The sequence below is a fragment of the Carcharodon carcharias genome, chromosome 5, assembly GCF_017639515.1.
Source record: "Carcharodon carcharias isolate sCarCar2 chromosome 5, sCarCar2.pri, whole genome shotgun sequence".
NCBI classification, from domain to species: Eukaryota; Metazoa; Chordata; class Chondrichthyes; order Lamniformes; family Lamnidae; genus Carcharodon; species Carcharodon carcharias.
Genome location: NC_054471.1, coordinates 11,597,636 through 11,618,536, shown reverse-complemented (window position 1 = coordinate 11,618,536; position 20,901 = coordinate 11,597,636). Strand labels below are relative to the sequence as shown.

The window sequence follows — 20,901 nt, the reverse complement described above, 5'->3', positions numbered from 1 at the left end:
TGTGGAGGGGAGGTGTGTTGGTGGGGTAACAGGCTGGAGGTGCTCAGCGCGTGAGTGGGGAGGGGAGGTGTGTTGGTGGGGTAACAGACTGGAGGAGCTCAGTGTGTGAGTGTGGAAGGGAGGTGTGTTGGTGGGGTAACAGGGTGGAGGAGATCAGTGCGTGAGTGTGGAGGGGAGGTGTGTTGGTGGGGTAACAGGCTGGAGGAGCTCAGTGCGTGAGTGTGGAGGGGAGGTGTGTTGGTGGGGTAACAGCCTGGAGGAGATCAGTGTGTGAGTGTGGAGGGGAGGTGTGTTGGTGGGGTAACAGGCTGGAGGAGATCAGTGCGTGAGTGTGGAGGGGAGGTGTGTTGGTGGGGTAACAGACTGGAGGAGCTCAGTGCGTGAGTGTGGAGGGGAGGTGTGTTGGTGGGGTAACAGGCTGGAGGAGATCAGTGTGTGAGTGTGGAGGGGAGGTGTGTTGGTGGGGTAACAGGCTGGAGGAGCTCAGTGTGTGAGTGTGGAGGGGAGGTGTGTTGGTGGGGTAACAGGCTGGAGGACCTCAGCGCGTGAGTGTGGAGGGGAGGTGTGTTGGTGGGGTAACAGACTGGAGGAGCTCAGCGCGTGAGTGTGGAGGGGAGGTGTGTTGGTGGGGTAACAGACTGGAGGAGTTCAGTGTGTGAGTGTGGAGGGGAGGTGTGTTGGTGGGGTAACAGACTGGAGGAGATCAGTGTGTGAGTGTGGAGGGGAGGTGTGTTGGTGGGGTAACAGACTGGAGGAGATCAGTGTGTGAGTGTGGAGGGGAGGTGTGTTGGTGGGGTAACAGGCTGGAGGTGCTCAGCGCGTGAGTGGGGAGGGGAGGTGTGTTGGTGGGGTAACAGACTGGAGGAGCTCAGTGCGTGAGTGTGGAGGGGAGGTGTGTTGGTGGGGTAACAGGCTGGAGGAGCTCAGTGTGTGAGTGTGGAGGGGAGGTGTGTTGGTGGGGTAACAGGCTGGAGGAGATCAGGGTGTGAGTGGGGAGGGGAGGTGTGTTGGTGGGGTAACAGGCTGGAGGAGCTCAGTGTGTGAGTGTGGAGGGGAGGTGTGTTGGTGGGGTAACAGACTGGAGGAGCTCAGTGCGTGAGTGTGGAGGGGAGGTATGTTGGTGGGGTAACAGACTGGAGGAGCTCAGTGTGTGAGTGTGGAGGGGAGGTGTGTTGGTGGGGTAACAGACTGGAGGAAATCAGTGCGTGAGTGTGGAGGGGAGGTGTGTTGGTGGGGTAACAGCCTGGAGGAGCTCAGCGCGTGAGTGTGGAGGGGAGGTGTGTTGGTGGGGTAACAGACTGGAGGAGCTCAGTGCGTGAGTGTGGAGGGGAGGTGTGTTGGTGGGGTAACAGCCTGGAGGAGCTCAGTGCGTGAGTGTGGAGGGGAGGTGTGTTGGTGGGGTAACAGGCTGGAGGAGCTCAGTGTGTGAGTGTGGAGGGGAGGTGTGTTGGTGGGGTAACAGACTGGAGGAGCTCAGTGTGTGAGTGTGGAGGGGAGGTGTGTTGGTGGGGTAACAGCCTGGAGGAGCTCAGTGTGTGAGTGTGGAGGGGAGGTGTGTTGGTGGGGTAACAGACTGGAGGAGATCAGTGCGTGAGTGTGGAGGGGAGGTGTGTTGGTGGGGTAACAGCCTGGAGGAGCTCAGTGCGTGAGTGTGGAGGGGAGGTGTGTTGGTGGGGTAACAGGCTGGAGGAGATCAGTGCGTGAGTGTGGAGGGGAGGTGTGTTGGTGGGGTAACAGACTGGAGGAGCTCAGGGTGTGAGTGGGGAGGGGAGGTGTGTTGGTGGGGTAACAGCCTGGAGGAGCTCAGTGTGTGAGTGGGGAGGGGAGGTATGTTGGTGGGGTAACAGGGTGGAGGAAATCAGTGCGTGAGTGTGGAGGGGAGGTGTGTTGGTGGGGTAACAGACTGGAGGAGCTCAGCGCGTGAGTGTGGAGGGGAGGTGTGTTGGTGGGGTAACAGCCTGGAGGAGATCAGGGTGTGAGTGGGGAGGGGAGGTGTGTTGGTGGGGTAACAGGCTGGAGGAGCTCAGTGTGTGAGTGTGGAGGGGAGGTGTGTTGGTGGGGTAACAGGCTGGAGGTGCTCAGCGCGTGAGTGGGGAGGGGAGGTGTGTTGGTGGGGTAACAGACTGGAGGAGCTCAGTGCGTGAGTGTGGAGGGGAGGTATGTTGGTGGGGTAACAGACTGGAGGAGCTCAGTGTGTGAGTGTGGAGGGGAGGTGTGTTGGTGGGGTAACAGACTGGAGGAAATCAGTGCGTGAGTGTGGAGGGGAGGTGTGTTGGTGGGGTAACAGACTGGAGGAGCTCAGTGCGTGAGTGTGGAGGGGAGGTGTGTTGGTGGGGTAACAGACTGGAGGAGCTCAGTGCGTGAGTGTGGAGGGGAGGTGTGTTGGTGGGGTAACAGGCTGGAGGAGCTCAGTGTGTGAGTGTGGAGGGGAGGTGTGTTGGTGGGGTAACAGGGTGGAGGAGCTCAGTGTGTGAGTGTGGAGGGGAGGTATGTTGGTGGGGTAACAGACTGGAGGAGCTCAGTGTGTGAGTGTGGAGGGGAGGTGTGTTGGTGGGGTAACAGCCTGGAGGAGCTCAGTGTGTGAGTGGGGAGGGGAGGTGTGTTGGTGGGGTAACAGCCTGGAGGAGCTCAGTGCGTGAGTGTGGAGGGGAGGTATGTTGGTGGGGTAACAGGGTGGAGGAAATCAGTGCGTGAGTGTGGAGGGGAGGTGTGTTGGTGGGGTAACAGACTGGAGGAGCTCAGTGTGTGAGTGTGGAGGGGAGGTGTGTTGGTGGGGTAACAGCCTGGAGGAGATCAGGGTGTGAGTGGGGAGGGGAGGTGTGTTGGTGGGGTAACAGGCTGGAGGAGCTCAGGGTGTGAGTGTGGAGGGGAGGTGTGTTGGTGGGGTAACAGGGTGGAGGAAATCAGTGCGTGAGTGTGGAGGGGAGGTGTGTTGGTGGGTAACAGGCTGGAGGAGCTCAGCGCGTGAGTGTGGAGGGGAGGTGTGTTGGTGGGGTAACAGGCTGGAGGAGCTCAGTGCGTGAGTGTGGAGGGGAGGTGTGTTGGTGGGGTAACAGACTGGAGGAGCTCAGTGCGTGAGTGTGGAGGGGAGGTGTGTTGGTGGGGTAACAGACTGGAGGAGCTCAGTGCGTGAGTGCGGAGGGGAGGTGTGTTGGTGGGGTAACAGGCTGGAGGAGCTCAGTGTGTGAGTGTGGAGGGGAGGTGTGTTGGTGGGGTAACAGACTGGAGGTGCTCAGTGTGTGAGTGTGGAGGGGAGGTATGTTGGTGGGGTAACAGACTGGAGGAGCTCAGTGCGTGAGTGTGGAGGGGAGGTGTGTTGGTGGGGATTCACCATTTCCCCCAACTTAGTCTACTGCATTCGTTGCTCCCAATGTGGTCTCCTCTACATTGGAGAGACCAAACGTAAACTGGGCGACCGCTTAGCAGAACACCTGCGGTCTGTCCGCAAGAATGACCCAAACCTCCCTGTCGCTTGCCATTTTAACACTCCACCCTGCTCTCTTGCCCACATGTCTGTCCTTGGCTTGCTGCGTTGTTCCAGTGAAGCCCAACGCAAACTGGAGGAACAACACCTCATCTTCCGACTAGGCACTTTACAGCCTTCCGGACTGAATATTGAATTCAACAACTTAGGTCGTGAGCTCCCTCCCCCATCCCCACCCCCTTTCTGTTTCCCCCTTCCTTTTCTTTTTTTTCCAATAAATTATATAGATTTCTCTTTTCCCACCTATTTCCATTATAAAAAGAGAAAAAGGAAAAAAATATATTTATTTATTTATTTCATTTTATTTTTTACATCTTTTATGCTCTACCCACCCCCACTAGAGCTATACCTTGAGTGCCCTACCATCCATTCTTAATTAGCACATTCGTTTAGATAACATCACCAACTTTAACTTTACCACCTATGTGTTCTTTTGTATTATTGTTGTTGACATCTTTTGATGATCTGCTTCTATCACTGCTTGTTTGTCCCTACAACCACACCACCTCCCTCCACTTCTCTCTCTCTCTCTTTCTCTCCCCCCCACACACACACCTTAAACCAGCTTATATTTCAACTCTTTCTTGGACTCGAACTCAAGTTCTGTCGAAGGATCATGAGGACTCAAAACGGCAACTCTTTTCTTCTCCGCCGATGCTGCCGGACCTGCTGAGTTTTTCCAGGTAATTCTGTTTTTGTTTTTGTTTTGGATTTCCAGCATCCGCAGTTTTTTTGTTTTTATCTCTATGTTGGTGGGGTAACAGACTGGAGGAGCTCAGTGCGTGAGTGTGGAGGGGAGGTGTGTTGGTGGGGTAACAGGCTGGAGGAGCTCAGCGCGTGAGTGGAGGGGAGGTGTGTTGGTGGGGTAACAGCCTGGAGGAGCTCAGTGTGTGAGTGTAGAGGGGAGGTGTGTTGGTGGGGTAACAGGCTGAAGGAGCTCAGTGTGTGAGTGTGGAGGGGAGGTATGTTGGTGGGGTAACAGGCTGGAGGAGCTCAGCGCGTGAGTGTGGAGGGGAAGTGTGTTGGTGGGGTAACAGGGTGGAGGAGATCAGTGTGTGAGTGTGGAGGGGAGGTGTGTTGGTGGGGTAACAGGCTGGAGGAAATCAGTGCGTGAGTGTGGAGGGGAGGTGTGTTGGTGGGGTAACAGACTGGAGGAGCTCAGTGCGTGAGTGTGGAGGGGAGGTGTGTTGGTGGGGTAACAGGCTGGAGGTGCTCAGCGCGTGAGTGTGGAGATGAAGTGTGTTGGTGGGGTAACAGGGTGGAGGAGATCAGTGCGTGAGTGTGGAGGGGAGGTGTGTTGGTGGGGTAACAGACTGGAGGAGCTCAGTGCGTGAGTGTGGAGGGGAGGTATGTTGGTGGGGTAACAGACTGGAGGAGATCAGGGTGTGAGTGTGGAGGGGAGGTGTGTTGGTGGGGTAACAGACTGGAGGAGATCAGTGCGTGGGTGGGGAGGGGAGGTGTGTTGGTGGGGTAACAGCCTGGAGGTGCTCAGCGCGTGAGCGTGGAGGGGAGGTATGTTGGTGGGGTAACAGACTGGAGGAGATCAGTGTGTGAGTGTGGAGGGGAGGTATGTTGGTGGGGTAACAGGCTGGAGGAGCTCAGCGCGTGAGTGTGGAGGGGAGGTGTGTTGGTGGGGTAACAGACTGGAGGAGCTCAGCGCGTGAGTGTGGAGGGGAGGTGTGTTGGTGGGGTAACAGACTGGAGGAGCTCAGTGTGTGAGTGTGGAGGGGAGGTATGTTGGTGGGGTAACAGGGTGGAGGAGATCAGTGTGTGAGTGTGGAGGGGAGGTATGTTGGTGGGGTAACAGGGTGGAGGAGATCAGTGCGTGAGTGTGGAGGGGAGGTGTGTTGGTGGGGTAACAGACTGGAGGAGCTCAGTGCGTGAGTGTGGAGGGGAGGTATGTTGGTGGGGTAACAGACTGGAGGAGCTCAGTGTGTGAGTGTGGAGGGGAGGTATGTTGGTGGGGTAACAGACTGGAGGAGCTCAGTGCGTGAGTGTGGAGGGGAGGTGTGTTGGTGGGGTAACAGGCTGGAGGAGATCAGTGTGTGAGTGTGGAGGGGAGGTGTGTTGGTGGGGTAACAGACTGGAGGAGCTCAGTGTGTGAGTGTGGAGGGGAGGTGTGTTGGTGGGGTAACAGACTGGAGGAGATCAGTGCGTGAGTGTGGAGGGGAGGTGTGTTGGTGGGGTAACAGGCTGGAGGTGCTCAGCGCGTGAGTGGGGAGGGGAGGTGTGTTGGTGGGGTAACAGACTGGAGGAGCTCAGTGTGTGAGTGTGGAAGGGAGGTGTGTTGGTGGGGTAACAGGGTGGAGGAGATCAGTGCGTGAGTGTGGAGGGGAGGTGTGTTGGTGGGGTAACAGACTGGAGGAGATCAGGGTGTGAGTGGGGAGGGGTGGTGTGTTGGTGGGGTAACAAGCTGGAGGAGCTCAGTGTGTGAGTGTGGAGGGGAGGTGTGTTGGTGGGGTAACAGGCTGGAGGAGATCAGTGTGTGAGTGGGGAGGGGAGGTGTGTTGGTGGGGTAACAGCCTGGAGGAGATCAGTGTGTGAGTGTGGAGGGGAGGTGTGTTGGTGGGGTAACAGGCTGGAGGAGATCAGTGCGTGAGTGTGGAGGGGAGGTGTGTTGGTGGGGTAACAGACTGGAGGAGCTCAGTGCGTGAGTGTGGAGGGGAGGTGTGTTGGTGGGGTAACAGGCTGGAGGAGATCAGTGTGTGAGTGTGGAGGGGAGGTGTGTTGGTGGGGTAACAGGCTGGAGGACCTCAGCGCGTGAGTGTGGAGGGGAGGTGTGTTGGTGGGGTAACAGACTGGAGGAGCTCAGCGCGTGAGTGTGGAGGGGAGGTGTGTTGGTGGGGTAACAGACTGGAGGAGATCAGTGTGTGAGTGTGGAGGGGAGGTGTGTTGGTGGGGTAACAGGCTGGAGGAGCTCAGTGTGTGAGTGTGGAGGGGAGGTGTGTTGGTGGGGTAACAGACTGGAGGAGCTCAGTGTGTGAGTGTGGAGGGGAGGTGTGTTGGTGGGGTAACAGACTGGAGGAGCTCAGTGTGTGAGTGTGGAGGGGAGGTGTGTTGGTGGGGTAACAGGCTGGAGGAGCTCAGTGTGTGAGTGTGGAGGGGAGGTGTGTTGGTGGGGTAACAGACTGGAGGAGCTCAGTGCGTGAGTGTGGAGGGGAGGTGTGTTGGTGGGGTAACAGGCTGGAGGAGATCAGGGTGTGAGTGTGGAGGGGAGGTGTGTTGGTGGGGTAACAGACTGGAGGAGCTCAGTGTGTGAGTGGGGAGGGGAGGTGTGTTGGTGGGGTAACAGGCTGGAGGAGCTCAGCGCGTGAGTGTGGAGGGGAGGTGTGTTGGTGGGGTAACAGGCTGGAGGAGATCAGTGTGTGAGTGGGGAGGGGAGGTGTGTTGGTGGGGTAACAGGGACGAGGAGCTCAGTGCGTGAGTGTGGAGGGGAGGTGTGTTGGTGGGGTAACAGGCTGGAGGAGCTCAGTGTGTGAGTGGGGAGGGGAGGTGTGTTGGTGGGGTAACAGCCTGGAGGAGATCAGTGCGTGAGTGTGGAGGGGAGGTGTGTTGGTGGGGTAACAGACTGGAGGAGATCAGTGTGTGAGTGTGGAGGGGAGGTGTGTTGGTGGGGTAACAGACTGGAGGAGCTCAGTGTGTGAGTGTGGAGGGGAGGTGTGTTGGTGGGGTAACAGACTGGAGGAGCTCAGTGCGTGAGTGTGGAGGGGAGGTGTGTTGGTGGGGTAACAGCCTGGAGGAGATCAGTGCGTGAGTGGGGAGGGGAGGTGTGTTGGTGGGGTAACAGCCTGGAGGAGATCAGTGCGTGAGTGTGGAGGGGAGGTGTGTTGGTGGGGTAACAGACTGGAGGAGATCAGTGTGTGAGTGTGGAGGGGAGGTGTGTTGGTGGGGTAACAGACTGGAGGAGCTCAGTGCGTGAGTGTGGAGGGGAGGTATGTTGGTGGGGTAACAGACTGGAGGAGCTCAGTGTGTGAGTGTGGAGGGGAGGTGTGTTGGTGGGGTAACAGACTGGAGGAAATCAGTGCGTGAGTGTGGAGGGGAGGTGTGTTGGTGGGGTAACAGGCTGGAGGAGCTCAGTGCGTGAGTGGGGAGGGGAGGTGTGTTGGTGGGGTAACAGGGTGGAGGAGCTCAGTGTGTGAGTGTGGAGGGGAGGTGTGTTGGTGGGGTAACAGACTGGAGGTGCTCAGTGTGTGAGTGTGGAGGGGAGGTGTGTTGGTGGGGTAACAGACTGGAGGAGCTCAGTGTGTGAGTGGGGAGGGGAGGTGTGTTGGTGGGGTAACAGACTGGAGGAGATCAGTGTGTGAGTGTGGAGGGGAGGTGTGTTGGTGGGGTAACAGACTGGAGGAGCTCAGTGTGTGAGTGTAGAGGGGAGGTGTGTTGGTGGGGTAACAGCCTGGAGGAGATCAGGGTGTGAGTGGGGAGGGGACGTGTGTTGGTGGGGTAACAGGCTGGAGGAGCTCAGTGTGTGAGTGTGGAGGGGAGGTGTGTTGGTGGGGTAACAGGCTGGAGGTGCTCAGCGCGTGAGTGGGGAGGGGAGGTGTGTTGGTGGGGTAACAGACTGGAGGAGCTCAGTGCGTGAGTGTGGAGGGGAGGTGTGTTGGTGGGGTAACAGGCTGGAGGAGCTCAGTGTGTGAGTGTGGAGGGGAGGTGTGTTGGTGGGGTAACAGACTGGAGGAGCTCAGCGCGTGAGTGTGGAGGGGAGGTGTGTTGGTGGGGTAACAGACTGGAGGAGCTCAGTGTGTGAGTGTAGAGGGGAGGTGTGTTGGTGGGGTAACAGGCTGGAGGAGATCAGTGTGTGAGTGTGGAGGGGAGGTGTGTTGGTGGGGTAACAGGGACGAGGAGCTCAGTGTGTGAGTGGGGAGGGGAGGTGTGTTGGTGGGGTAACAGGGTGGAGGAGATCAGTGCGTGAGTGTGGAGGGGAGGTGTGTTGGTGGGGTAACAGACTGGAGGAGCTCAGCGCGTGAGTGTGGAGGGGAGGTGTGTTGGTGGGGTAACAGACTGGAGGAAATCAGTGCGTGAGTGTGGAGGGGAGGTGTGTTGGTGGGGTAACAGACTGGAGGAGCTCAGTGCGTGAGTGTGGAGGGGAGGTGTGTTGGTGGGGTAACAGGCTGGAGGAGCTCAGTGTGTGAGTGTGGAGGGGAGGTGTGTTGGTGGGGTAACAGGCTGGAGGAGCTCAGTGTGTGAGTGTGGAGGGGAGGTGTGTTGGTGGGGTAACAGACTGGAGGAGCTCAGTGTGTGAGTGTGGAGGGGAGGTGTGTTGGTGGGGTAACAGCCTGGAGGAGCTCAGTGTGTGAGTGGGGAGGGGAGGTGTGTTGGTGGGGTAACAGCCTGGAGGAGCTCAGTGCGTGAGTGTGGAGGGGAGGTATGTTGGTGGGGTAACAGGGTGGAGGAAATCAGTGCGTGAGTGTGGAGGGGAGGTGTGTTGGTGGGGTAACAGACTGGAGGAGCTCAGTGTGTGAGTGTGGAGGGGAGGTGTGTTGGTGGGGTAACAGCCTGGAGGAGATCAGGGTGTGAGTGGGGAGGGGAGGTGTGTTGGTGGGCTAACAGGCTGGAGGAGCTCAGGGTGTGAGTGTGGAGGGGAGGTGTGTTGGTGGGGTAACAGGGTGGAGGAAATTAGTGCGTGAGTGTGGAGGGGAGGTGTGTTGGTGGGTAACAGGCTGGAGGAGCTCAGCGCGTGAGTGTGGAGGGGAGGTGTGTTGGTGGGGTAACAGGCTGGAGGAGCTCAGTGTGTGAGTGTGGAGGGGAGGTGTGTTGGTGGGGTAACAGGGTGGAGGAAATCAGTGCGTGAGTGTGGAGGGGAGGTGTGTTGGTGGGGTAACAGACTGGAGGAGCTCAGTGTGTGAGTGTAGAGGGGAGGTATGTTGGTGGGGTAACAGACTGGAGGAGCTCAGTGCGTGAGTGTGGAGGGGAGGTGTGTTGGTGGGGTAACAGGCTGGAGGAGCTCAGTGCGTGAGTGTGGAGGGGAGGTCTGTTGGTGGGGTAACAGACTGGAGGAGCTCAGCGCGTGAGTGTGGAGGGGAGGTGTGTTGGTGGGGTAACAGGCTGGAGGAGCTCAGGGTGTGAGTGCGGAGGGGAAGTGTGTTGGTGGGGTAACAGCCTGGAGGTACTCAGCGCGTGAGTGGGGAGGGGAGGTGTGTTGGTGGGGTAACAGACTGGAGGTGCTCAGCGCGTGAGTGTGGAGGGGAGGTGTGTTGGCGGGGTAACAGGCTGGAGGTGCTCAGCGCGTGAGTGTGGAGGGGAGGTGTGTTGGCGGGGTAACAGGCTGGAGGAGCTCAGTGCGTGAGTGTGGAGGGGAGGTGTGTTGGTGGGGTAACAGGCTGGAGGAAATCAGTGCGTGAGTGTGGAGGGGAGGTGTGTTGGTGGGGTAACAGACTGGAGGAGCTCAGTGTGTGAGTGTGGAGGGGAGGTGTGTTGGTGGGGTAACAGCCTGGAGGAGCTCAGTGTGTGAGTGTGGAGGGGAGGTGTGTTGGTGGGGTAACAGACTGGAGGAGCTCAGCGCGTGAGTGTGGAGGGGAGGTGTGTTGGTGGGGTAACAGGCTGGAGGAGCTCAGTGCGTGAGTGTGGAGGGGAGGTGTGTTGGTGGGGTAACAGGCTGGAGGACATCAGTGTGTGAGTGCGGAGGGGAGGTGTGTTGGTGGGGTAACAGACTGGAGGAAATCAGTGCGTGAGTGTGGAGGGGAGGTGTGTTGGTGGGGTAACAGACTGGAGGAGATCAGTGCGTGAGTGTGGAGGGGAGGTGTGTTGGTGGGGTAACAGACTGGAGGAAATCAGTGCGTGAGTGTGGAGGGGAGGTGTGTTGGTGGGGTAACAGACTGGAGGAGATCAGTGCGTGAGTGTGGAGGGGAGGTGTGTTGGTGGGGTAACAGACTGGAGGAGCTCAGTGTGTGAGTGTGGAGGGGAGGTATGTTGGTGGGGTAACAGGCTGGAGGAGCTCAGTGTGTGAGTGTAGAGGGGAGGTGTGTTGGTGGGGTAACAGACTGGAGGAGCTCAGTGTGTGAGTGTGGAGGGGAGGTGTGTTGGTGGGGTAACAGGCTGGAGGTGCTCAGCGCGTGAGTGGGGAGGGGAGGTGTGTTGGTGGGGTAACAGCCTGGAGGTGCTCAGCGCGTGAGTGGGGAGGGGAGGTGTGTTGGTGGGGTAACAGGCTGGAGGAGCTCAGTGTGTGAGTGTGGAGGGGAGGTGTGTTGGTGGGGTAACAGGGTGGAGGAAATCAGTGCGTGAGTGTGGAGGGGAGGTGTGTTGGTGGGGTAACAGACTGGAGGAGCTCAGTGCGTGAGTGTGGAGGGGAGGTGTGTTGGTGGGGTAACAGACTGGAGGAGATCAGTGTGTGAGTGGGGAGGGGAGGTATGTTGGTGGGGTAACAGGCTGGAGGAGCTCAGTGTGTGAGTGTGGAGGGGAGGTGTGTTGGTGGGGTAACAGCCTGGAGGAGCTCAGTGTGTGAGTGTGGAGGGGAGGTGTGTTGGTGGGGTAACAGGCTGGAGGAGCTCAGCGCGTGAGTGTGGAGGGGAGGTGTGTTGGTGGGGTAACAGACTGGAGGAGCTCAGTGCGTGAGTGTGGAGGGGAGGTGTGTTGGTGGGGTAACAGACTGGAGGAGATCAGTGCGTGGGTGGGGAGGGGAGGTGTGTTGGTGGGGTAACAGCCTGGAGGTGCTCAGCGCGTGAGCGTGGAGGGGAGGTATGTTGGTGGGGTAACAGACTGGAGGAGCTCAGTGTGTGAGTGCGGAGGGGAGGTATGTTGGTGGGGTAACAGGCTGGAGGTGCTCAGCGCGTGAGTGGGGAGGGGAGGTGTGTTGGTGGGGTAACAGACTGGAGGAGCTCAGTGTGTGAGTGTGGAAGGGAGGTGTGTTGGTGGGGTAACAGGCTGGAGGAGCTCAGCGCGTGAGTGTGGAGGGGAGGTGTGTTAGTGGGGTAACAGGCTGGAGGAGCTCAGTGCGTGAGTGTGGAGGGGAGGTGTGTTGGTGGGGTAACAGGCTGGAGGAGCTCAGGGTGTGAGTGTGGAGGGGAGGTGTGTTGGTGGGGTAACAGGGTGGAGGAGATCAGTGCGTGAGTGTGGAGGGGAGGAGTGTTGGTGGGGTAACAGGCTGGAGGGGCTCAGTGCGTGAGTGTGGAGGGGAGGTGTGTTGGTGGGGTAACAGGGTGGAGGAGATCAGTGCGTGAGTGTGGAGGGGAGGTGTGTTGGTGGGGTAACAGACTGGAGGAGATCAGTGTGTGAGTGTAGAGGGGAGGTGTGTTGGTGGGGTAACAGACTGGAGGAGCTCAGGGTGTGAGTGGGGAGGGGAGGTGTGTTGGTGGGGTAACAGGCTGGAGGAGCTCAGGGTGTGAGTGTGGAGGGGAGGTGTGTTGGTGGGGTAACAGACTGGAGGTGCTCAGCGCGTGAGTGTGGAGGGGAGGTGTGTTGGTGGGGTAACAGCCTGGAGGAGCTCAGCGCGTGAGTGTGGAGGGGAGGTGTGTTGGTGGGGTAACAGACTGGAGGTGCTCAGTGCGTGAGTGTGGAGGGGAGGTGTGTTGGTGGGGTAACAGGCTGGAGGAGCTCAGGGTGTGAGTGGGGAGGGGAGGTGTGTTGGTGGGGTAACAGACTGGAGGAGCTCAGTGTGTGAGTGGGGAGGGGAGGTGTGTTGGTGGGGTAACAGGCTGGAGGAGCTCAGTGCGTGAGTGGGGAGGGGAGGTGTGTTGGTGGGGTAACAGGCTGGAGGAGCTCAGTGCGTGAGTGTGGAGGGGAGGTGTGTTGGTGGGGTAACAGACTGGAGGAGATCAGTGCGTGAGTGTGGAGGGGAGGTGTGTTGGTGGGGTAACAGGCTGGAGGAGCTCAGTGCGTGAGTGTGGAAGGGAGGTGTGTTGGTGGGGTAACAGGGTGGAGGAGCTCAGCGCGTGAGTGTGGAGGGGAGGTGTGTTGGTGGGGTAACAGCCTGGAGGAGCTCAGTGTGTGAGTGTGGAGGGGAGGTATGTTGGTGGGGTAACAGGCTGGAGGAGATCAGTGCGTGAGTGTGGAGGGGAGGTGTGTTGGTGGGGTAACAGACTGGAGGAGCTCAGTGTGTGAGTGTGGAGGGGAGGTGTGTTGGTGGGGTAACAGACTGGAGGAGATCAGGGTGTGAGTGGGGAGGGGAGGTGTGTTGGTGGGGTAACAGACTGGAGGAGCTCAGTGCGTGAGTGTGGAGGGGAGGTATGTTGGTGGGGTAACAGGCTGGAGGAGATCAGGGTGTGAGTGTGGAGGGGAGGTGTGTTGGTGGGGTAACAGGCTGGAGGAGCTCAGGGTGTGAGTGTGGAGGGGAGGTGTGTTGGTGGGGTAACAGACTGGAGGAGCTCAGTGTGTGAGTGTGGAGGGGAGGTGTGTTGGTGGGGTAACAGGCTGGAGGAGCTCAGTGCGTGAGTGTGGAGGGGAGGTATGTTGGTGGGGTAACAGACTGGAGGAGCTCAGTGCGTGAGTGTGGAGGGGAGGTGTGTTGGTGGGGTAACAGGCTGGAGGAGCTCAGCGCGTGAGTGTGGAGGGGAGGTGTGTTGGTGGGGTAACAGACTGGAGGAGATCAGTGCGTGAGTGTGGAGGGGAGGTCTGTTGGTGGGGTAACAGACTGGAGGAGCTCAGTGCGTGAGTGTGGAGGGGAGGTGTGTTGGTGGGGTAACAGGCTGGAGGAGCTCAGTGCGTGAGTGTGGAGGGGAGGTGTGTTGGTGGGGTAACAGACTGGAGGAGATCAGTGTGTGAGTGGGGAGGGGAGGTGTGTTGGTGGGGTAACAGGCTGGAGGAGCTCAGCGCGTGAGTGTGGAGGGGAGGTGTGTTGGTGGGGTAACAGGCTGGAGGAGCTCAGTGTGTGAGTGTGGAGGGGAGGTGTGTTGGTGGGGTAACAGGCTGGAGGAGCTCAGTGTGTGAGTGTGGAGGGGAGGTGTGTTGGTGGGGTAACAGGCTGGAGGAGCTCAGGGTGTGAGTGCGGAGGGGAAGTGTGTTGGTGGGGTAACAGCCTGGAGGTACTCAGCGCGTGAGTGGGGAGGGGAGGTGTGTTGGTGGGGTAACAGGGACGAGGAGCTCAGTGCGTGAGTGTGGAGGGGAGGTGTGTTGGTGGGGTAACAGGCTGGAGGTGCTCAGCGCGTGAGTGTGGAGGGGAGGTGTGTTGGTGGGGTAACAGGCTGGAGGTGCTCAGCGCGTGAGTGGGGAGGGGAGGTGTGTTGGTGGGGTAACAGCCTGGAGGTGCTCAGCGCGTGAGTGGGAAGGGGAGGTGTGTTCGTGGGGTAACAGGGACGAGGAGCTCAGTGCGTGAGTGTGGAGGGGAGGTGTGTTGGTGGGGTAACAGGCTGGAGGTGCTCAGCGCGTGAGTGGGGAGGGGAGGTGTGTTGGTGGGGTAACAGACTGGAGGAGCTCAGGGTGTGAGTGTAGAGGGGAGGTGTGTTGGTGGGGTAACAGGGTGGTGGAAATCAGTGCGTGAGTGTGGAGGGGAGGTGTGTTGGTGGGGTAACAGACTGGAGGAGCTCAGTGCGTGAGTGTGGAGGGGAGGTGTGTTGGTGGGGTAACAGGGTGGAGGAGATCAGGGTGTGAGTGTGGAGGGGAGGTGTGTTGGTGGGGTAACAGACTGGAGGAGCTCAGTGCGTGAGTGTGGAGGGGAGGTGTATTGGTGGGGTAACAGGCTGGAGGAGATCAGGGTGTGAGTGTGGAGGGGAGGTGTGTTGGTGGGGTAACAGGCTGGAGGTGCTCAGTGCGTGAGTGTGGAGGGGAGGTGTGTTGGTGGGGTAACAGGCTGGAGGAGCTCAGGGTGTGAGTGGGGAGGGGAGGTGTGTTGGTGGGGTAACAGCCTGGAGGTGCTCAGCGCGTGAGTGGGAAGGGGAGGTGTGTTCGTGGGGTAACAGGGACGAGGAGCTCAGTGCGTGAGTGTGGAGGGGAGGTGTGTTGGTGGGGTAACAGGCTGGAGGTGCTCAGCGCGTGAGTGGGGAGGGGAGGTGTGTTGGTGGGGTAACAGACTGGAGGAGCTCAGGGTGTGAGTGTAGAGGGGAGGTGTGTTGGTGGGGTAACAGGGTGGTGGAAATCAGTGCGTGAGTGTGGAGGGGAGGTGTGTTGGTGGGGTAACAGACTGGAGGAGCTCAGTGCGTGAGTGTGGAGGGGAGGTGTGTTGGTGGGGTAACAGGCTGGAGGAGCTCAGTGCGTGAGTGGGGAGGGGAGGTGTGTTGGTGGGGTAACAGGCTGGAGGAGCTCAGTGCGTGAGTGTGGAGGGGAGGTGTGTTGGTGGGGTAACAGGCTGGAGGTGCTCAGCGCGTGAGTGGGGAGGGGAGGTGTGTTGGTGGGGTAACAGACTGGAGGAGCTCAGGGTGTGAGTGTAGAGGGGAGGTGTGTTGGTGGGGTAACAGGGTGGTGGAAATCAGTGCGTGAGTGTGGAGGGGAGGTGTGTTGGTGGGGTAACAGACTGGAGGAGCTCAGTGCGTGAGTGTGGAGGGGAGGTGTGTTGGTGGGGTAACAGGGTGGAGGAGATCAGGGTGTGAGTGTGGAGGGGAGGTGTGTTGGTGGGGTAACAGACTGGAGGAGCTCAGTGCGTGAGTGTGGAGGGGAGGTGTATTGGTGGGGTAACAGGCTGGAGGAGATCAGGGTGTGAGTGTGGAGGGGAGGTGTGTTGGTGGGGTAACAGGCTGGAGGTGCTCAGTGCGTGAGTGGGGAGGGGAGGTGTGTTGGTGGGGTAACAGACTGGAGGAGCTCAGTGTGTGAGTGTGGAGGGGAGGTGTGTTGGTGGGGTAACAGGCTGGAGGAGCTCAGCGCGTGAGTGGGGAGGGGAGGTGTGTTGGTGGGGTAACAGGCTGGAGGAGCTCAGGGTGTGAGTGTGGAGGGGAGGTGTGTTGGTGGGGTAACAGACTGGAGGAGATCAGTGCGTGGGTGGGGAGGGGAGGTGTGTTGGTGGGGTAACAGCCTGGAGGTGCTCAGCGCGTGAGCGTGGAGGGGAGGTATGTTGGTGGGGTAACAGACTGGAGGAGCTCAGTGCGTGAGTGTGGAGGGGAGGTGTGTTGGTGGGGTAACAGACTGGAGGAGCTCAGCGCGTGAGTGTGGAGGGGAGGTGTGTTGGTGGGGTAACAGCCTGGAGGAGCTCTGTGCGTGAGTGTGGAGGGGAGGTATGTTGGTGGGGTAACAGGGTGGAGGAGATCAGTGCGTGAGTGTGGAGGGGAGGTGTGTTGGTGGGGTAACAGACTGGAGGAGATCAGTGTGTGAGTGTGGAGGGGAGGTGTGTTGGTGGGGTAACAGGCTGGAGGAGCTCAGTGCGTGAGTGTGGAGGGGAGGTGTGTTGGTGGGGTAACAGGGTGGAGGAGATCAGTGCGTGAGTGTGGAGGGGAGGTGTGTTGGTGGGGTAACAGGCTGGAGGAGCTCAGTGTGTGAGTGTGGAGGGGAGGTGTGTTGGTGGGGTAACAGGCTGGAGGAGCTCAGTGTGTGAGTGGGGAGGGGAGGTGTGTTGGTGGGGTAACAGCCTGGAGGAGCTCAGTGTGTGAGTGTGGAGGGGAGGTATGTTGGTGGGGTAACAGCCTGGAGGAGATCAGTGTGTGAGTGTAGAGGGGAGGTGTGTTGGTGGGTTAACAGGCTGGAGGTGATCAGTGCGTGTGTGTGGAGGGGAGGTGTGTTGGTGGGGTAACAGACTGGAGGAGATCAGTGCGTGAGTGTGGAGGGGAGGTATGTTGGTGGGGTAACAGGCTGGAGGAGCTCAGTGTGTGAGTGTGGAGGGGAGGTGTGTTGGTGGGGTAACAGGCTGGAGGAGCTCAGTGTGTGAGTGTGGAGGGGAGGTGTGTTGGTGGGGTAACAGACTGGAGGAGCTCAGTGTGTGAGTGTGGAGGGGAGGTGTGTTGGTGGGGTAACAGACTGGAGGAGATCAGGGTGTGAGTGTGGAGGGGAGGTGTGTTGGTGGGGTAACAGCCTGGAGGAGCTCAGCGCGTGAGTGTGGAGGGGAGGTGTGTTGGTGGGGTAACAGACTGGAGGAGCTCAGTGTGTGAGTGGGGAGGGGAGGTGTGTTGGTGGGGTAACAGGCTGGAGGAGCTCAGTGCGTGAGTGTGGAGGGGAGGTGTGTTGGTGGGGTAACAGACTGGAGGAGCTCAGTGCGTGAGTGTGGAGGGGAGGTGTGTTGGTGGGGTAACAGGGTGGAGGAGATCAGTGCGTGAGTGTGGAGGGGAGGTGTGTTGGTGGGGTAACAGACTGGAGGAGATCAGTGTGTGAGTGTAGAGGGGAGGTGTGTTGGTGGGGTAACAGACTGGAGGAGCTCAGTGTGTGAGTGGGGAGGGGAGGTGTGTTGGTGGGGTAACAGGCTGGAGGAGATCAGTGTGTGAGTGGGGAGGGGAGGTGTGTTGGTGGGGTAACAGCCTGGAGGAGCTCAGCGCGTGAGTGTGGAGGGGAGGTGTGTTGGTGGGGTAACAGACTGGAGGAGATCAGTGCGTGAGTGTGGAGGGGAGGTGTGTTGGTGGGGTAACAGGCTGGAGGAGCTCAGTGTGTGAGTGTGGAGGGGAGGTGTGTTGGTGGGGTAACAGACTGGAGGAGATCAGTGTGTGAGTGTGGAGGGGAGGTGTGTTGGTGGGGTAACAGACTGGAGGAGATCAGTGTGTGAGTGTGGAGGGGAGGTGTGTTGGCGGGGTAACAGCCTGGAGGAGCTCAGCGCGTGAGTGTGGAGGGGAGGTGTGTTGGTGGGGTAACAGGGTGGAGGAGATCAGTGCGTGAGTGTGGAGGGGAGGTGTGTTGGTGGGGTAACAGGCTGGAGGAGCTCAGTGTGTGAGTGTGGAGGGGAGGTGTGTTGGTGGGGTAACAGACTGGAGGAGATCAGTGTGTGAGTGTGGAGGGGAGGTGTGTTGGTGGGGTAACAGACTGGAGGAGATCAGTGTGTGAGTGTGGAGGGGAGGTGTGTTGGCGGGGTAACAGCCTGGAGGAGCTCAGCGCGTGAGTGTGGAGGGGAGGTGTGTTGGTGGGGTAACAGACTGGAGGAGATCAGTGCGTGAGTGTGGAGGGGAGGTGTGTTGGTGGGGTAACAGACTGGAGGAGCTCAGTGCGTGAGTGTGGAGGGGAGGTGTGTTGGTGGGGTAACAGGCTGGAGGAGATCAGTGTGTGAGTGTGGAGGGGAGGTGTGTTGGTGGGGTAACAGACTGGAGGAGATCAGTGCGTGAGTGTGGAGGGGAGGTGTGTTGGTGGGGTAACAGGCTGGAGGAGCTCAGTGCGTGAGTGTGGAGGGGAGGTGTGTTGGTGGGGTAACAGACTGGAGGAGCTCAGTGCGTGAGTGTGGAGGGGAGGTGTGTTGGTGGGGTAACAGACTGGAGGAGCTCAGTGTGTGAGTGTGGAGGGGAGGTGTGTTGGTGGGGTAACAGACTGGAGGAGCTCAGTGCGTGAGTGTGGAGGGGAGGTGTGTTGGTGGGGTAACAGACTGGAGGAGCTCAGTGCGTGAGTGTGGAGGGGAGGTGTGTTGGTGGGGTAACAGGCTGGAGGAGATCAGTGTGTGAGTGTGGAGGGGAAGTGTGTTGGTGGGGTAACAGGCTGGAGGAGATCAGTGCGTGAGTGTGGAGGGGAGGTGTGTTGGTGGGGTAACAGACTGGAGGAGATCAGGGTGTGAGTGGGGAGGGGAGGTGTGTTGGTGGGGTAACAGACTGGAGGAGCTCAGGGTGTGAGTGTGGAGGGGAGGTGTGTTGGTGGGGTAACAGGGTGGAGGAGCTCAGCGCGTGAGTGTGGAGGGGAGGTGTGTTGGTGGGGTAACAGGCTGGAGGAGCTCAGTGTGTGAGTGTGGAGGGGAGGTATGTTGGTGGGGTAACAGACTGGAGGAGCTCAGTGTGTGAGTGTGGAGGGGAGGTGTGTTGGTGGGGTAACAGGGTGGAGGAGCTCAGCGCGTGAGTGTGGAGGGGAGGTGTGTTGGTGGGGTAACAGGCTGGAGGAGATCAGTGTGTGAGTGTGGAGGGGAGGTCTGTTGGTGGGGTAACAGGCTGGAGGAGCTCAGTGTGTGAGTGTGGAGGGGAGGTATGTTGGTGGGGTAACAGACTGGAGGAGCTCAGTGTGTGAGTGTGGAGGGGAGGTGTGTTGGTGGGGTAACAGACTGGAGGAGATCAGTGCGTGAGTGTGGAGGGGAGGTGTGTTGGTGGGGTAACAGGGACGAGGAGCTCAGCGCGTGAGTGGGGAGGGGAGGTGTGTTGGTGGGGTAACAGACTGGAGGAGCTCAGGGTGTGAGTGTAGAGGGGAGGTGTGTTGGTGGGGTAACAGACTGGAGGAGCTCAGTGTGTGAGTGTGGAGGGGAGGTATGTTGGTGGGGTAACAGGCTGGAGGAGATCAGCGCGTGAGTGCGGAGGGGAGGTATGTTGGTGGGGTAACAGGCTGGAGGAGCTCAGCGCGTGAGTGCGGAGGGGAGGTATGTTGGTGGGGTAACAGGCTGGAGGTGCTCAGCGCGTGAGTGGGGAGGGGAGGTGTGTTGGTGGGGTAACAGACTGGAGGAGCTCAGTGTGTGAGTGTGGAGGGGAGGTGTGTTGGTGGGGTAACAGCCTGGAGGAGCTCAGTGTGTGAGTGTGGAGGGGAGGTGTGTTGGTGGGGTAACAGGGTGGAGGAGCTCAGTGTGTGAGTGTGGAGGGGGAAGGGGTTTTGGTGACAGGCTTTCAGCAGCACAGGTGTTAGATGGGGTGAAGGTGGGCGATGGCGACATGGAGACAATGTTCAAGGAGCACAGCCAGTGTGTGAGGGACCCCTGTCCTTACGCCCAGCTCAGCCTGTGTGTGAGGAGTCCCTGCCCAGCTCAGCCTGTGTGTGGGAAGCCCCTGTCTCTAGGCCCAGCTCAGCCTGTGTGTGGGAAGCCCCTGTCTCTAGGCCCAGCTCAGCCTGTGTGTGGGAAGCCCCTGTCCCTAGGCCCAGTACCTGGGAAGCTCTGTGATTGGGTCATTTTCCGCAGGGTTCTCTCAATGACTCGTCGCCCACGGTGTAGAGAGGAAAGAAAGGCAGCTTCATTCTCATTAATGGTGTCCATAATCTGAAAGGAGGAAGAGCAGTGTGACACCACGGTGTGGAGGGTCACCCACTGGGCACCACGGGGCGTTGGCGGGGGAGGGGATGGAGACAACCACGGGGCTTTGGCGGGGGAGGGGATGGAGACAACCACGGGGCGTTGGCGGGGGAGGGGAGGGGGACAACCACGGGGCGTTGGCGGGGGAGGGGTTGGAGACAACCACGGGGCGTTGGCGGGGGAGGGGATGGAGACAACCACGGGGCGTTGGCGGGGGAGGGGAGAGGGACAACCAAGGGGTGTTGGCGGAGGAGGGAGAGGGACAACCACCGTGCAGCTCTGGGGGAAGGATTGAAGAGGGACAACCGCAGGGCGCCACGGGGGGTGGGGGGTGAAACACGGGGAGACAGATAACCGCAGGCGCCATTGTAAGGGGGTAGGGCGGGGGCGAGGGACGGCTGCATGTGCCACGGTAGGGGAGGGGGAATAGACAACCGCGGGGCGCCACAGGGGGAGGGGCAACCGTGTGACGCAAGGGCAGCAACACCAACCACCCCCTCTCCCCCAAAAGCTTTTTCCACACATACCTGGCCTGGGTCCTGCTTTAATTCTGGGTAAGCATCCCCCTGCAAAAGTCAAAGCAGAATTTAGATAGATCCACCTCACCACTCCGGGCACCGCTCCAGGATTAATCCAGGAGTCTGTTCCCAGTCAGACTGATCCCCTGCATCGCTTCCAGATTAATCCAGGAGTCTGTTCCCAGTCAGACTGATCCCCTGCATCGCTTCCAGATTAATCCAGGAGTCTGTCTCCAGTTAGCTTGATCCCCTGCACCCATCTGTGATGGTGCTGCTGTAGGGAGGGGTTGGGGTGGTGATGGGAGTAGTGAGGCCCCAAAAGCCATAGAGATGTGCACAGAGGCATAGGGAGGCACAGGGATGAATCGAGAGCCATAAGGTAGGATAGAGAGGCGTAGGGACGTGTTTTGGAATGTGATTTCTAACAACATAGATGGGCAAAACCAGGTTAAATTGCTAGTGGTGCCCAGATTGTCAAGGAAGTATCCTATTTTTCCTAATATTATTGTGGGATACATTAAAGCAGGCTTTTGCTTGTGTGTATGTTTAAGTTTGTTGTTCTTTTGTTAATAAATGTTTTAATTTAGTCTTTAAAATCTCTAAAGGTGTTGGTGGACTCATTACTTCTGACATCAGTGCATAAACCATCTCGCAATAAATACAAATTGCAAAATTGTTATGATAGTGTGGCCAAGGTTCCTTTGAGGATTTGGTCAGCCTGGCACATACCACCAGCTGTATTATAACAAAACTGGGGGCTCTTTGTGGGATTTTTAAAATTCCTTGATTGGCTTGGAGTTGGTGAATCTTAAGGTTATGACTACAAGAAGGACACTGAACTCAGGAGTTGGTGTTCAGGGATTTTAAAAGTGGTTAGACTGCAAAAATGGCTTTAACAATTGTTCTTTATTTCCTTTGAGAAGATAGCTAAGCAAATGAAA

The 20,901-nt window shown here is 58.8% G+C and overlaps 1 protein-coding gene across 1 annotated transcript in view; it reads right to left on the bottom strand.

The window, feature by feature from the left end:
- aars2 (alanyl-tRNA synthetase 2, mitochondrial (putative)) overlaps window positions 1-20,901 on the bottom strand; it is a 426,588-nt gene that overhangs the window by 367,228 nt on the left and 38,459 nt on the right. The window contains exons 8-9 of the mRNA XM_041188171.1: window positions 19,970-20,008; window positions 19,298-19,409 (exon numbers count right to left, since the gene is read on the bottom strand). Coding sequence (XP_041044105.1) covers window positions 19,298-19,409; window positions 19,970-20,008 — 151 coding nt within the window. The remainder of the gene's footprint in view (window positions 1-19,297; window positions 19,410-19,969; window positions 20,009-20,901) is intronic.